The sequence below is a fragment of the Papio anubis genome, chromosome 20 (assembly GCF_008728515.1).
Source record: "Papio anubis isolate 15944 chromosome 20, Panubis1.0, whole genome shotgun sequence".
Classification (NCBI taxonomy): Eukaryota; Metazoa; Chordata; class Mammalia; order Primates; family Cercopithecidae; genus Papio; species Papio anubis.
Window position 1 is genome coordinate 41566470 of NC_044995.1, and position 14804 is coordinate 41581273.

Genomic DNA, 14804 nt, shown 5'->3' on the forward strand with positions numbered 1-14804 from the left:
CGTGATCTGCCCACCTCGGCTTCCCAAAGTGCTGGGATTACAGGCATGAGCCACCATGCCCGGCCTTTGCCATTACTTTCAATGGCAAAAACAGCAATTACTTTTGCACCAACCTACTAAAATAAATACCTCATCTGAAGGCTCTGTTTTTGTTTTTGTTTTTGTTTTGAGACGGAGTCTCACTCTGTCGCCCAGGCTGGAGTGCAGTGGCCGGATCTCAGCTCACTGCAAGCTCCGCCTCCCAGGTTCACGCCATTCTCCTGCCTCAGCCTCCGGAGTAGCTGGGACTACAGGTGCCCGCCACCTTGCCTGGCTAGTTTTTTTTTTTTTTTTTTTTTTGTATTTTTAGTAGAGACGGGGTTTCACCGTGTTAGCCAGGATGGTCTCGATCTCCTGACCTCGTGATCCGCCCGTCTCGGCCTCCCAAAGTGCTGGGATTACAGGCTTGAGCCACCGCGCCCGTCAGTAGGAGTGGAGGGAGATCATTCAGCAGGGAGGGCACAGGCTGAAAAGATGAGGTGGTGTGAGTGGCTGGGGCTGCCCCTGGCTGGTGCCTTTTTGGGTTTTGTACCTGGCCCCTGGCTCACCACCGAGCATGGGCCTGCCCTCTTGTGCCATTTCCCCGTCTTATCTTTGCTCATTACGTGTTTGCATGGGGTTGGCTTCCTTCTCTAGGGCTCCGTGTTCCTACTTTTGAAGGAGGAGGGGCAGAGGAGGAGGCTGTGGGGAGGAGGCCCAGCTGTTGTGCCTTATGCTGTTGGGGATGAGGGGGGAAGGTGCCGTGTAGTGGGGGTTGCAGCTGATACCCTGTGTGTGTCTGTTCTGAATCATGATGGGCTGAGTGGAAAGGTAAGGTGGGGATAAACTGAGGCACTGTGGATGGACACAGGATGAAGGAGGCATTGAGGGTGGGGCAGGGATGCACCCTTTAACAGGCGGGACATGCTGAGGGCTGACACCCATAGCATCAGCCAGTGCCTGCCCAGGAAGGTCTCACCCAAGTCTCAGGGCAGAGGTGCGATGGAGAGGGCCTCCACCCATCCTGGCAAGGCGGCCTCAGCTCTGCCAGTAACCAGGCCTGGGGGAAGCACCTAGCTCCCACCTCCAAGAGTGACCCGGATCAGAGGGCAGTGCTGGACGGAAGAGATAAGTAGGAGGAAGGAGTGAGGCCCCCACCCCTGCCCAAGGGTGTGAAGAGAGCTGAAAACAGGCACTGAGAGATGACGAGCTCTAGGTCACACTGAGAAAAGATAGCTGGCCGGGGGCAGTGGCTCATGCCTGTAATCCCAGCACTTTGGGAGACCGAGGCGGGTGAATCACGAGGTCAGGAGTTTGAGACTAGCCTGACCAACATGGTGAAACCCCGTCTCTACTAAAAATACAAAACTTAGCCAGGCGTGGTGGCCTGCACCTGTAATCCCAGCTACTTGGGAGGCTGAGGCAGGAGAATCGTTTGAACCCGGGAGGTGGAGGTTGCAGTGAGCTGAGATTACACCATTGCTCTCCAGCCTGGGCGACAGAGAGACTCCGTCTCAAAAAAAAAAAAAAGACAACTTAGATTGTGCCTGACACATAGTAGGTGTTCAAAAAAAGTTTTTGGATTTTGTTTGTTTGTTTTTAGAGACAGGGTCTTGTTCTGTCACCTGGGCTGGAGCACAATGACAGTATCATAGCTGGAAGTGGCCTTGACCTCCTGGGCTCGAAGGATCCTCCTGCCTCAGCCTCCCAAGTAGCTGGAACTATAGGCATGCACCACCAAGTCTGGCTAATTTTTGAAAAATAGGCCGGTCGCGGTGGCTCACAGCTGTAATCCCAGCACTTTGTGAGACCGAGGCGGGTAGATCGCCTGAGGTCAGAAGTTCGAGACCAGCCTGGCCAACATGGTGAAGCCCCATCTCTACTAAATTAGCTGGGCTAGGCCGGGCGCGGTGGCTCAAGCCTGTAATCCCAGCACTTTGGGAGGCCGAGACGGGTGGATCACGAGGTCAGGAGATCGAGACCATCCTGGCTAACATGGTGAAACCCCGTCTCTACTAAAAAATAACAAAAAAACTAGCCGGGCGTGTGGCGGACGCCTGTAGTCCCAGCTACTCGGGAGGCTGAGGCAGGAGAATGGCGTGAACCTGGGAGGCGGAGCTTGCAGTGAGCTGAGATCCGGCCACTGCACTACAGCCTGGGCGACAGAGCAAGACTCCGTCTCAAAAAAAATAAATAAATAAAATAAATAAATAAATAAATAAATAAATTAGCTGGGCTAATTTAGCATCTCTACTAAATCTCTACAAAAATTAGCTGGGCATGGTGGTGCATGCCTATAGTCCCAGCTATTCAGGAGGCCAAGGCAAGGCAGGAGAATTGCTTGAACCCAGGAGGCAGAGGTTGCAGTGAGCCAAGATCACACCACAGCACTCCAGCCTGGGTGACAGAATAAGACTCCATTTAAAAAAAATTTTTTTTGGAAACATATTTTTTGTAGGGTCTCACTATGTTGCCCAGGCTGGTCTGAAACTCGTGGGCGCAAGGGATCCTCCCACCTGGGCCTCCCAAGAGTCCTGAGATTACAGGCCAGAGCCACCATGCCCAGCCCCCTCAAAAAACACTTTTTTTTTTTTTTGAGGCAGAGTCTAGTTCTGTTGCCCAGGCTGGAGTGTAATGGCAATATCTCCACCTCCTGTGTTCTAAAATTCTCCTGCCTCAGCCTCACGAGTAGCTGGGACTACAGGGCAGGTGCCACTACCGCCAGCTAATTTTTTTTTTTTTTTTTTTTTGGAGACAGAGTCTCCCCAGGTTGAGTGCAGTGGTGCGATCTCAGCTCTCTGCAACCTCTGCCTCTGGGGTTAAAGCAATTCTCCTGCCTCAGCCTCCCAAGTAGCTGGGACTACAGGCATGTGCCACCACGCCCAGCTAATTTTTTGTATTTTTAGTAGAGACGGTGTTTCACCATGTTAGCCAGGATGGTCTCTATCTCCTGACCCCATGATCCGCCTGCCTCAGCCTCCCAAAGTGCTGGGATTACAGACGTGAGCCACTGTGCCTGGCCTTAATTTTTTGTATTTTTAGGAGAGAACGGGTTTCACCCTGTTGGCCAGTGTGGTCTCGAACTCCTGACCTCAAGTGACCCACCTGCCTTAGCTTCCCAAAGTGCTGGGATTACAAGTGAGAGCCACCGTGCCGGGCCCTGTCTAATATATATATATATATTAGACACTGCACCTCGGTTCACTGCAACCTCTGCCTCTGGGGTTAAAGCGATTCTCCTGCCTCAGCCTCCCGAGTAGCTGGGATTACAGGCGTGTGCCACCACTCCCAGCTAATTTTTTGTATTTTTAGTAGGGATGGGGTTTCACCATATTGGCCAGGATGGTCTAGATCTCATGACCTCGTGATCTGCCCGCCTCAGCCTTTCAAAATCCTGAGATGACAGGCGTGAGCCACCGCGACCTGCCCTGTCCAATTTTTGAAAAAAATATTATTTTGTAGAATGTCCCTATGTTGCCCAGACTGGTCTGAAACTCTTGGGTGCAAAGGATCCTCCCACCTGGGCTTCCCACAAGTCCTGAGATTACAGGCCTGAGCCATCATCCCCGGCCCCCTCAAAAATCGCTTTTGGAATGAATAACCCGGGAGGTCACGATTGGAACCCTGGGCTTGTTCCACCTTGCAGAAACAGAGGCGGAGACCGGGAGTTCCTTTATAAAAACTTTATTGGGGGAATGGGTAGAAAATGGGGGTGACACCCTTGGAGTTGAAATACATAAATAAATGAATAAGTAAATAAATAAAGCAATAAATAAGCCCCCGTGTGCGTCTGGGGGGCATCCCCCGGCCCGCGGGGAGAGCGGATCCGGCTCACGCCGAGGTCAGCTGAATGGCGAAGACCTCGCCCTCCGCCGGCGACTCGGCCGCGCCCCCCGCCGCCTCGGGTCCGCCCTCCGCGCCCGCCGCCCCGCCAGCGCCGCCGCCTGCGCCGTTGAGACACACGGCCTCGCCCGAGCTCTCGGCCTCCTGCACGTTGTACTCGCCCTTCTTGCAGGCGGTGGACTGCACGTAGAAGGCCAGGCCGGCCCCCGCGGCCAGCAGCGCCGCGCCCCCCGCCGCGCCTCCCACGGCGACCCACAGCCACGGACCTGCGGGGTGGAGACCCTCGCGGAGGGTGACCAAGCTCCGGGGGGGCTTCCCCCACCGTCCCCCGCCCCCTCACAGGTACGAGGTCAGTCCTTATGCCCCGGGGAGCTCACTGGCTGGCCTTGGGAGAAGGGAGAGACCCCACGCAGGAAGGCCACTCCCAGTGCCAGGGCGACCCAAGACTCAATTTACATCGCACTTCAGCCCATGGTGACATAAAATGGTGACCACACTTAGCCCCTTAGCGACAAGTCAACTCTCCCCATCCCTCAGAAAACGAGGATTGGCAGGACCAGGTCAGGTTCTCCCCACCCCAGAGAGAATCCAGCCCCAGGAGCTTCAGGAAGTGAGAGAAGGCGATCTTGACCCTTCCCTCCATCATCCAATGACTTTGGTCCCTCCCCAATCTTCCCCACAGTGGAAGGTGAATTGGGTCAAGTATCCACCACGCAGAATCCACTCCAAGTTTTTAAGTCCTTTCCTGCAGTACTGACAGCCCTGGAGGGTCCCTCCCCTTGAATTCAGTCCCCCCCGCCACCTCCATCTCCCACCCTCCAAAGTGTGATCAACAGCTCCACCCTTGACTTCTACTCTGTCCCACTTACGTCTCATCTACCTGGACTGAGAGGGAGGCAGGCGGGGTCGGCCGCCTCAGTTCCCAGGTCACGCCCCCTCGCAGATACCTCGCCCCGCCCCTCCCCAGCTGCCACTTACCTGCTACGCGCACCGTGATGCGCCGCGCGTGGCGCCCGTGCGCGTTGGTGGCTGCGCACTCGTACTCGCCGCCGTGGCTTCCCATGGCGCCTGCCACGCTCAGTGTGCTGTTGTTGCTCGACAGGCCGATGTTGAGGGCACCCGGAGGCGCGCGCCAGCTGATCTGGGCTGGAGGCCAGGCCTCCGCGCGGCAGGTCAAGGTGAAGTTTCCGCCTGGGCGCACGCCTCCAGGGGGCGAGGCAGCAAGTTCGGCCACCACCGGCCGGTCTGAAGGGCACAGAAGGTGAAGTGGGGCTTAGCGCCGGCCCAGCCACTGATCAAATGCCCTGCTCCGGCCCACCACGATCGATGTGAGACCACCGCGCCTCTGATGGGCACAAAAGGATCCTGCCTCCTATCAGAGCCTCCTTCCCCGACAATCAGGCTGCTGTTGCGGCTAAAATTCCTCGCCCTTCTTCACTGAAAGGAAGGAGGTGAAGCCCAGGCCAGTGTTCTAATCCAGGATTGAGGAGGGCCGTGCTCCTATTCCCTAGAATTTTCTTTCGTTTTTTTTCTAAGAAAGAGTCTCACTCTGTCTCCCAAGCTGGAGTACAGTGGAGGGATCTCGGCTCCCTGCAACCTCCGCCTCCCAGGCTCAAGCGATTCTCCTGCCTCAGTCTCCCAAGTAGCTGGGACTACAGGCGCCCGCCACCACGACTGGATTTTTGTAGAGAGCGGTTTTCGCCATGTTGGCCAGGCTGGTCTCCAACTCCTGGCCTCAAGTGATTCATCCGCCTCAACCTTCCAAAGTGTTGGGATTACAGGCCTGAGCCACCGCGCCTGGCTAGAATTTTCATTACCCCTGGTTTAGGCTGGAATTCCCTGTCCCCGAGAATGGGACTGGGAAAGGTGCCCTTGAATGCTCCCACCGCTGCGAGTCATTCTTCCGAGGCCGTGTCCCCTCCATCCAGTGCTGCCCCCACTCACATTCCACGCCCACGGTGACGGTCCGGGAGTCCGTGCCATGCGCATTGGTGGCCACACAGTGGTAAATGCCCGCGTCCTCTCGGGACACGCGCTGCTGCTCAGGCCACGGGGTGCCTTCCCGAGAGCAGAGCACTCCTGGGGAAGGGCGACCCCGGGCGGCGCAGGCCAGTGCCGAAGCCTCAGCCCCTTCCAGCCATGTCTGGTGACTTGGGCAAGTGGATTCATCCATCTCCGGTGGCGCTGCAAAGCAGCCATGGGGGATGTCAGGGAGTGCCCGGACCGTGGGGCACCCCCGCTCCCCACCCGCCTGGGCCTCGCTCACACTCCGCGCTCACGACGACTGTTTTGGCCACGGAGCCGTGGCGGTTGGTGGCATTGCAGATGTAGATACCGGGTGCCAGGACTCTAGGGATTCTGGGAGCTCTGGGACTAGGGTCTGGGGGTGCCAGCGGCAGCAGCACCCCCTCAGTGGCGCCCCCGGAGCCCACGCACTTCACGCTTGGCTGTGGCTTCCCATCGACCTCACAGGGAAACAGGTGCCCAGATCCTTCAACCCATGTCCAATTGCTGGGGCAGCTCGGCTCCTCAAACCTGGGGCCATCTGGGAAACAGGATTGCAGGGGCTCACACGCGGGCCAGGAAGTCCAGCCGGGGTTGTCCCACAGATCCTGCCTCACTCCGCGGTGCCCCTACTCACATTCCACCGTGATAGCCACATTTTTGGCCGCAGAGCCCCGAGGGTTGGTGGCTTCGCAGCGGTAAGTGCCTGCATGCTCCCGGGTCACATGCAACAGCCCCTCGATGACTGCCGCGAGCTCTCCAGAGCGCATGCAGATCACATCAGGAGGCGGTACCCCGTGCGCCACACAACTCAGCGAGGCTTCTGTTCCCTCCAGCCAAGTAATGCGTTCTGGGCAGCCCACACTGTCCAGCGCTGGTGCGTCTGGAGGAGGGAGCGTATTGTTGGCTTTGGGGTTTGGGGGCAAGTCTGACGTCCCTAGATCTTCCTTGGCCTTTCAAGGTTTCCACTAAGGGTTGTTCCTGCACAACCCTTGGACGCCAATCCAAGGGGGTGTCACGCTAGTCCATCCATGCACTCTGTCTGGGAGCTCCCTGAGCCACCAGGGGCGCCTTTTTCCGTCTAAAAATTTTAACATTCTGGACCTCCCGTCTTTCCAAGACTCCGCCCACATACCACGCCCTGGGCTAGGGACACGCCCACCCGGTCTCTTCCATCCTCCAAGATCTTTCCCCAACCCCACTAACCAGCCTCTTCCCTTTCCCCAAACCCCACCCAAAGGGACACCTCATACCCTACTCCTACTCTTCCCTGGAAGCTGGCCACCCCCCAGTTCCTGAACCAGATAGAGATGCACCCTGCGCACCCCCACTCACACTCCACCGTCAGCGTCACGTCCTTGACCGCCTCGCCCTGATCATTGGCCGCCTTGCAGCGGTAAGTGCCTGAGAGCGCCCGAGTGATCGGACCTAGCAGGCCCAGAGCCAGCACGGCCCCGCCGTCGGAGCGCGCACAGTGCACTGAGGGTTCTGGGTTCCCGCGGGCCTCGCAGCGCAGCGTCTGCTCTGGGCCCTCGGGCCACGTCCAGCTCCTGGGGCAGTCCGAATCGTCCAGCCGGGGGGCGTCTGCGGGCAGGGCGTGGGGTTACAGAGGCTTAGACGTGGACCGTGAGAAATGGCCCCGCCTCCACGACATGGCCAGGGAGCAGGCGGGTCCTTGGAAATTACCAGGAGGTGTGGGGCGAGGGGTTATCACCAACTCACATAGGACTCGAAGCTCTGCGCTCCTGTTCTTGATCAGGGTCTCCCCGTCCACGTCTAGGGTGGCGTCGCAGAAGAAGTTGCGCCTGTCGTCGTTCTCGGTGGCATTTAGCTGAAGTTGGGCGGGCTGCCCCGGGACCGCGGCTGGAACTCCCTCCAGTGTGACCAGGGCTTGGGCCACGGCTGTGCAGGTTACTGTCACCATCTGCCCCTCCGAGACGCTGGGTTCGCTCAGGGTCAGGAGTGGTGCCGGGAAGCCTGGGGGCGGAGCATTTAGTCGGAGTATACTGACCACGTCCCTCCCGCCGATCAAGGCCCGCCTCTTATCTGCCTGAATCCTGGGGTGCTGATATGGAACTAGGGTACCGCGCCCCGCCTCTCAGGCTGTACAGGCTCCTCCACCCCAATGATTACGTCTCCGCCCCCACCTGCCCCGCCCCCTCGGGACACTCGGGTCTCGCCTGTTCTGGTACTGAGGTCCCACCCACTCTTCGCCCCGCCTTCGCGTTCCTCTGGTCCCACCTCCGAGCCGCGGAGACCCCGCCTCCCTCCTTACTGTAGATGGTCACGTTCTCCCGGGTCTCCCGATCTTCGCCCCCCAGGGTGACGTTGCAGACCAGCTGCCTGGCACCCTCCTGCTCTGCACTAGCTGTGGCTGTGGCAGTGGCCACAAGTGCGTCCCCGTCGAGGGTGACATCAGGACTCAGATTCTGGTCCCCCAGTGCGAGGTAGACCCTGGCCTCTGAGGCTGGAAACAGTCCGTCCAGAGCGCAGCTCACCGGCCTTTCCGAGCCAACTTCCAAGAGCCGGGGAGCAGTGAGGCGCGGGGGATCCGGAGACAGGGCTAGGGGTCGAAGAACCAAGTTTGAACGAACTGTGTTCCGAGCGCTCAATATGTCCTAAACACTTGACATGCACTATCTTATCGTATTATCATCCTCAAGGCACGGAGGGGGCAACAGCTCAGTCGGTGAGGGTTGAAGTCACTACCAGCATTCAGATGTATCTGCCTCTAAACCTCCTAAACACCGACCCGATCCCACTTGGTCCCCATCTCCTCCCCACACCCACTCACAGAAGGTTCGGAGCTCTCTGGGGGCCGAGCTGTTTTCAAACAGTCCCAGGCCGTGAGGCCGCAGGTCCAGCTCCGCGCGACACGAGAAATTGGCCCCATGGTCCTCCCTCCGAGCCAGTACCGTGGCTGTGAGCACCGCGCCCCGCGCTCGGGGTGGTTCGCCAGCGAAACTGCGGCGGATCAGTTCCTGGGCGCCCCGCAGCAGGGTCAGAGTGAGGCTCGCACGAGGCCCGGCGCCGGGGACCCTACAGCTCAGGGTGAAGTTCTCGCCCACCGGCTGCCAGGGAGGCAGCGGCATCAGCTCTACGCGATCTGGTCGCTCTGCAAGAGGGAAGAGTCCTCCGCTCTTGGAATGCCGGAACTTGGAACCCAGGGGAGGGGGTGGGATACAGAAGGTGGGGCCTGAAGGGGAGGACCCTGGGACCCAGGGGGCGGGGCCTGGGAGGGAGGGAAAGTAGTGGAGTACGCGCGTGGCCACCCAGAACTCACGGAAAGTGCGAATGAGCCCACGCGCCTGTAGTGTGCGCCGCGCGCAGCGGAAGAAGCAGACGGGCTGGGTCTCCGGCTCGCGAATGTCCACCAGCTGCCGCGCCAACCAACGCAAACCCCTCTGGGTCCCGTTTCGGCGCAGCGAGGTCTCCAGGCCACCGCGCTCCGGCCGAGGGCAGTTGGTGCTGCAATTCAGCCACAGCGAGCCCCCGCGCTCCACGAACGCCACGCGGGGCTGCAAGTCCGCCCAGAAGGGCTCCTGCGAGACCGCTGCCCAGGGAAACGCGGGCTCAGCCTGGGGAGCCAACTCCCTGACATCTTAGCGCCCCTATGTCGAGTCAAGGATTCTCGGAGGGCGGGGAGAAGGAGGAGAGGCTGCAGCCGGGGAAAGAACCCAGGCGTCCCGCGTCCTGCCCAGGCCTCCGGTTTAAAGGCGCGCTCCCAGAGTCTAAACCTCGAGGGTGTCTCTGGGACGTGGTAGCAGAGAGCCCTGGCCTCCAAAGCACCGATGGAGCGGCGGGAAAGCATGGGGGAGGGGGTAGAGGAGAGGAAAGGTGGGGTCTCCGATGAACACAGCAAGGCTGAGAGAAGGGGACCCCGGGTGGGGGATGGGAGATGAACAGATTCTCAGGGTCCTGGCAGAATGCCGGGATACGAGGAGAGTGCGTTTGCGGCAAGGGCAAAGGAGAGACGAGGCTGGGTCAAGGATCAGGAAGGACCCTACACCTGGTGAAGAACACGGAGCCGGGACGCAGGGCTGGGCTCATGGAAGGAACCGCGGGAACAGCTGAGGGACCCGGTTGCCAGGGCTCTGGGTGGAGCGGGAACAGCGCCTCTGAGTCACGGTAGTTGGAGAGATGGAGTCTTCGCGGACCGCGAGTGGGGAAGATGCCAGTTCGTGGACCATGGTGCACAGCAGAGCGTGAGAAGGTACCCGGGGAGGGGACAGGAGAGACACTGGGTCTCCAGGGCGAAGGGTTGGGTGCGGAAGAACACCTAGGATCTCGAAGCGGGTAGGGGCGATCGAGGAGTCGGGAAGCTGGGACTCGGGTGTGTGTTGGGGAGGAGGGGGAAGGGGAGAAGACTCAGGCTCCAGGTGGGGGCAGAGGCGTGGGAGCGAGACGAGGGCGGAGCTGGGAGGGACAGGAGGCCGTTTCCCAGGTCCAGGGACTCCGCCCCCGCCCTGTCCACCCCAAGCCAGAGCGGGACTCTTACCTGAGAGGCCGAAGAGCCCCAGGCCCAGAGCAGCCCAGAGGCCGAGTAGCGCCCGGCGCAGCCCTGGCGAAGGCCCTGGCATCGCCGCGGCGGGGAAAGCACAGGAGGCGAGGGGAGCGCGAGCCGAGGAGCTGGGCTAGAGGACGGCTCCGCGCGGCGCGGCGGGTGGGGTGTGGGGGAGGCAGAGTTGCGCTCGGGGATTGGTTTAACGTTGGTAACTTGGTTTCCAAGGAGGGGGCGGCGGCAGAGGCGGTGGAGGGGCGGGAGGCGAGCTTGCGCTAAGCTCCTGGCCTTAGTGAAGGCGAGCTGGCAGGAGCGAGCGACCCCCGGGGTCTACGTGGAGGCCGGCATGATGGCCCGGAGCCTTCTGGGGGCGACCACGCTCTCCCGCGTCATCCCCGGCCGCGACTCTGGGATCGGGGGATGCTGGGTTGCCCTTTCCAAACCGCTACCCCAGCCCTGGCTGAGATGCCATGATAATGAGTTGGACTCCGAGCTCCGCCCCCACATGTAGCTCCTCCCACCAGCCCCCCTTAGTGCGGGGATGCATTTGGGGGTAAGAGAGATTTGGGGGGCACTGGCTAGGGAAAGGACAGTTCTAGGGGAGGGTGTGGGGATGCCTCTCTCACTGATCCTTTTCCTTTTGACCCCGCAGAGCCACACTCCTAAGCCCCCCTCCAGGTCAGCCCCGGCACGCGACGGAGGGGGCGGGACGAAAGTACCAGCGAGCCGAGGACACGTGTGCGTGCGCGCAGCGTTCGCGGGCGTCTAAATTAGAATCCGCTCGGCTCCGGATCTGTATTTACCCAGGGTGCAGCGGGCACGTGTCTACTCAGCGTGTGTGAGCTCGAGCCACCCTGGAGCGCCCCTGAGTCCGCCTTCTGCTCGGTGGGCGGGGGCCCTGGACCTCCATGCAAGAATGAGGGACCAACGGTGACGCTTTTGACTCCGCATCCGGGCCCCAAGCTTTGACACCCCCCAACTCCATGTGCTCATCTGGCCGGGTGACTACCAGGACATCTTCAGAATTCGAGTTTGTGATATTCCATGTAGACATCTGATCACCCCTTCCCGGCTGCCACTACATGGATACCTCTTCTGCGTATCCATGTCCCTCAATATGTCCACGGGACCCTCCCCTCCCCACCATTCGTGGTCTCACCCCAGCATGGTAAGTTATTTTGGAGATGAATTATCGCTCCACAGTTGTTTGGCCTCCAGGAAAGCACAGGGTCTGAAGGTGGGGCTAGGATAGGAAACTTAACATCCAATCAGAGCTGCCGCGTGGTGGCGGCGGCGCCAATCAGGAAAGCCATACCATGAACCCCACCCTGCCCCTGCCTGTGGCCCTCCCGGGCCCGCGCTGATCCCACTCGATGATGCCAGCAGAAGGAGAGGTTTCTGTGACACCTGCTGGGGATACACAAAGTCTGGGGCTTCGGGACCCCAGGTGGGCCCTGAGTGAGGAAACCTCAGGTGCCCTCAGGGAGACAAGGTACTTGGAGAAAGTGATCGCAAAAAAAAAAAAAAAAAAAAGTTCCTCCGAAGAATGGCGGTAATGTGGACCCCTAGGTCACAGGACAGAGGCTGGTTAAGGAAGTCTTTATTGATTCTGGAGGGTCCCCCCGCCAATATTTATTTTTATTTTTATTTTATTTTTGGAGATAGGGTCTTGCTCTGTACCCCAGGCTGGAGTGCAGTGGCACCATCAAGGCTCACTGCAACCTCGACTTTCAGGGCTCAAGCGATCCTCCCAACTTAGCCTCCCGGGTAGCTGGGACCACAGGTGCGGGCCGCCACACCCGGCTAATTTTTGTATTTTTTGCGTAGACAGGGTCTCACTATGTTGTCCAGGCTGGTCTCGAACTCCTGGGCTCAAGCGATTCTCCTGCCTCAGCCTCCCAAAGTGCTGGGATTGCAGGCGTCAGCCACCATGTCTGGCCGATTCCCCAAATGGTTCCATATTCCTCTTTTGCCTTGCTCAGCCGGCATAGAACATCCCCCTTTATGCCTGGGATTTCATAGGTAGGCACTTGCACAGGTACACAGAGCCCACAGCGAGGAGGATTCCCACAAGGGCAGCGATGGAAACGGAGGCCAAAGCTGTGGGCGCGGGGCTCCAAGCTGGGAGCAGGAGGCGAGAATTAGGAACGGAACACAGGGAGGTCTGTCGACCTGCGTGGAGCTCACGCTTGGTCTGTGCGCCCTCTCGGGGTCATAACTCTCTCTGCCCCCTTCCTCCTAGTCCCCAGGGTTACAGGGGTGCCTCACCGAGCATCAGTGTAACGGGTGCCGAGCTGTTGCGGACCACCAGGCCTTCGAGATTGAGGCGCGTGTGGCAGATCACGGGCTGCCAGAAGTCGCGGGGTCCAGCAGGAAACTCGTAGGTCAAGGTCACGTTGGCCAGATCCTGGTGGGTGTAGCGCTCCAGGCTTTCGGAATAGATGACCCGGCCGCCAAGCCTCAGGGTCACCACCAAGTAGCCCACCGGGAACACGTGCGTCACGTGGCAGCGCAAAGTGTATTGCCTGCCCTTTAAGACCGGAGGCTCCAAAATCACGCTGTGGGGCGGTTCTAAGGCAAGGGGGAGCCTCTGCGTGAGGGCCGCGGTCGCTCCCTAAAGAGCCGACTGTCAACTACCCTCCCCCCACCTCTTCCAGCCCCCTCCCCTCACCCCAGCCGGGACCGAGCCCCTGTCCCTCACTGTAGGCGGTGATCCTGGTGGTGGCCCAGCGTGTTTTTCCTGCGCAGGTGACGAGGCAGTGCGCGTGGGAGCTCCAGGCCCTCACGTCGAGCAGCTGGTAATACACCCAACCCGGCCCTCTGAGCGTCTTGCCCTGCCGCAGCCGAGTGCGGAGGCTGGAATTCTGCGGCTGGGGACAGCTGTTGCTGCAATTGAGCCACACTGACCTCCCCGGCGGCACAGCCACAAACTCCGGGTTCATGCGCACCCAGAAGGGCACTGAGGTCCCCGAGGGCGCGAGAGGGCTACCCTTGGGGCCTTGCGCCCGCTTAATCCGGCGTCCCAGCGCACACCCAACTCCCGGGTAGGCGGCCGCCAAAAAAAGCAGCAGCGACAGGGGGAACAGCGACCCCATGGCAAAAAGCCCAGACTAAGGGGCCCCGTGCCAGAGAGCCAGGGCCGGCTCTAGAGATAAGAAGGCCCGCAGCCCCGCCTCCTCGACTCCACCCTAGAGAGAGAGGGGAGGCCCCAACGGAGGGCCGGGGAGTCCTGCAAAAATTCCCCTCCCCCGGTCAAGAATGAGATTCCAGGCCTCATTGAAAACCAAATTTTTTTTCTGGAGAGGAGTCTTTAGTTTTCACTAGAGACCAGAAGGTCATAGAATCGTCCCAGATTTGGACCAGAACCTCAGGGTATGGCCATCAACCCACAATGTTTTCTTGGGAGAGGAAGTGGGAGGATCTGGCTGTGGCTGCTTAGAAAGGGCTCCAGCTGGATATGACACCTCCCCTCAACTCACACAAGGCTGAGGCAGATAAGAAAGCTTTATTAACACAAAGGAAGTCTGGGCAATGTTGCAAGACCCTGTCTCTTAAAAAAAAAAAAAAAATCAAATTTGCCTTGTGTGGTGGTGTAAGCCTATGGTCCCAGCTACTCAGGAGGCTGAGATGGGAGGATCACTTGAGCCCAGGAGGTCAAGGCTGCAGTGAACCATGATTGCACCACTGCACTCCAGCCTGGGTGACAGGGAGACCTTGTCTACACACACATACACACACACCCACACACACGCATGAGGCTTCCAAAGCTGGGAGGGAGTCCTCTAATACCTTGGCCCCCTTCCCCACTGCTTGCAGGACCCTGATCACTGCAGGAAACTGGAGCTGCAGAGTGCAAGCTCCCAGTGAAATGCAAACAGGACAAGAGGACAAGGCATAGGTTGGGCATAGTCCCTGGGCACTCATGTCCAGGAATGACCACTGAGTGTCATTGTGAACACTGGCAGAAATGTATGTGGGTGGGGAGTTGGCTAACAAAGGTGTCAGTTTTGGGGGGAAGGGAGGAATAAGGCCTCACTGGGTAATCCCTGAACCTGTAACCACTACTAGTCTATACAGTGCTTTTGTGCGCATAGAAAAATCACTCCTTCTGGGGAAAGGCAGGTTGGCCAATGAGAAGTCCCAGCCCCATTTGATCTTTTCACCAGGCACCCTCCTGCAGTGTACAACCCGTACAACTGTACCTGGTGACCTTGAATGTGATTAGGACTGGGAGCTCCGTGAGGCCAGAGACCTATGTTCATTTAGCCTACATAAAAGACACTCAATAAATAGCTGGTAAAATAACAAATGAATAAATACATATCATCAAGGGTTGGGGTCAGTAGACAGCAGTGCCCAAGCTGGCATCCATCAGGAAGCGTGGGCCTTTGTGTTTTGATGCTACACATGTCTGTGGAGGGCCACTTCTTCCGTAAGT

At 59.1% G+C, this 14804-nt stretch overlaps 1 protein-coding gene and 1 long non-coding RNA gene across 2 annotated transcripts; one reads left to right on the forward strand and one right to left on the reverse strand.

Annotated features, from left to right (window-relative positions):
- Positions 1-3686: 3686 nt before the first annotated feature.
- On the reverse strand, positions 3687-10809 carry ICAM5 (intercellular adhesion molecule 5). The gene is made up of 11 exons (XM_003914871.5): positions 10364-10809; positions 9149-9418; positions 8660-8980; positions 8141-8428; positions 7588-7842; positions 7201-7449; positions 6503-6748; positions 6128-6406; positions 5806-6045; positions 4840-5106; positions 3687-4127 (listed from the first exon to the last, which is right to left on the reverse strand). Exons 1-11 carry the CDS (start codon positions 10443-10445, stop codon positions 3850-3852), a joined length of 2775 nt encoding a protein of 924 aa, XP_003914920.1. The 5' UTR covers positions 10446-10809; the 3' UTR covers positions 3687-3849.
- Positions 9909-14671, forward strand: LOC116271696. The gene is made up of 2 exons (XR_004180386.1): positions 9909-10078; positions 11019-14671. It is a non-coding gene; the product is annotated as an uncharacterized LOC116271696 (long non-coding RNA).
- Positions 14672-14804: the final 133 nt, after the last annotated feature.

What these genes read in the sequence shown, in the direction of transcription:
- ICAM5 (XM_003914871.5), bottom strand. Translation starts at nt 10,445, where the DNA reads ATGCCAGGGCCTTCGCCAGGGCTGCGCCGGGCGCTACTCGGCCTCTGG. An exon ending in GGAGAACGTGACCATCTACA is followed by an intron (nt 7,843 to 8,140) that starts GTAAGGAGGGAG and finishes CTCCGCCCCCAG; the next exon opens with GCTTCCCGGCACCACTCCTG. An exon ending in CGCAGAGCTTCGAGTCCTAT is followed by an intron (nt 7,450 to 7,587) that starts GTGAGTTGGTGA and finishes CCCTGCCCGCAG; the next exon opens with ACGCCCCCCGGCTGGACGAT.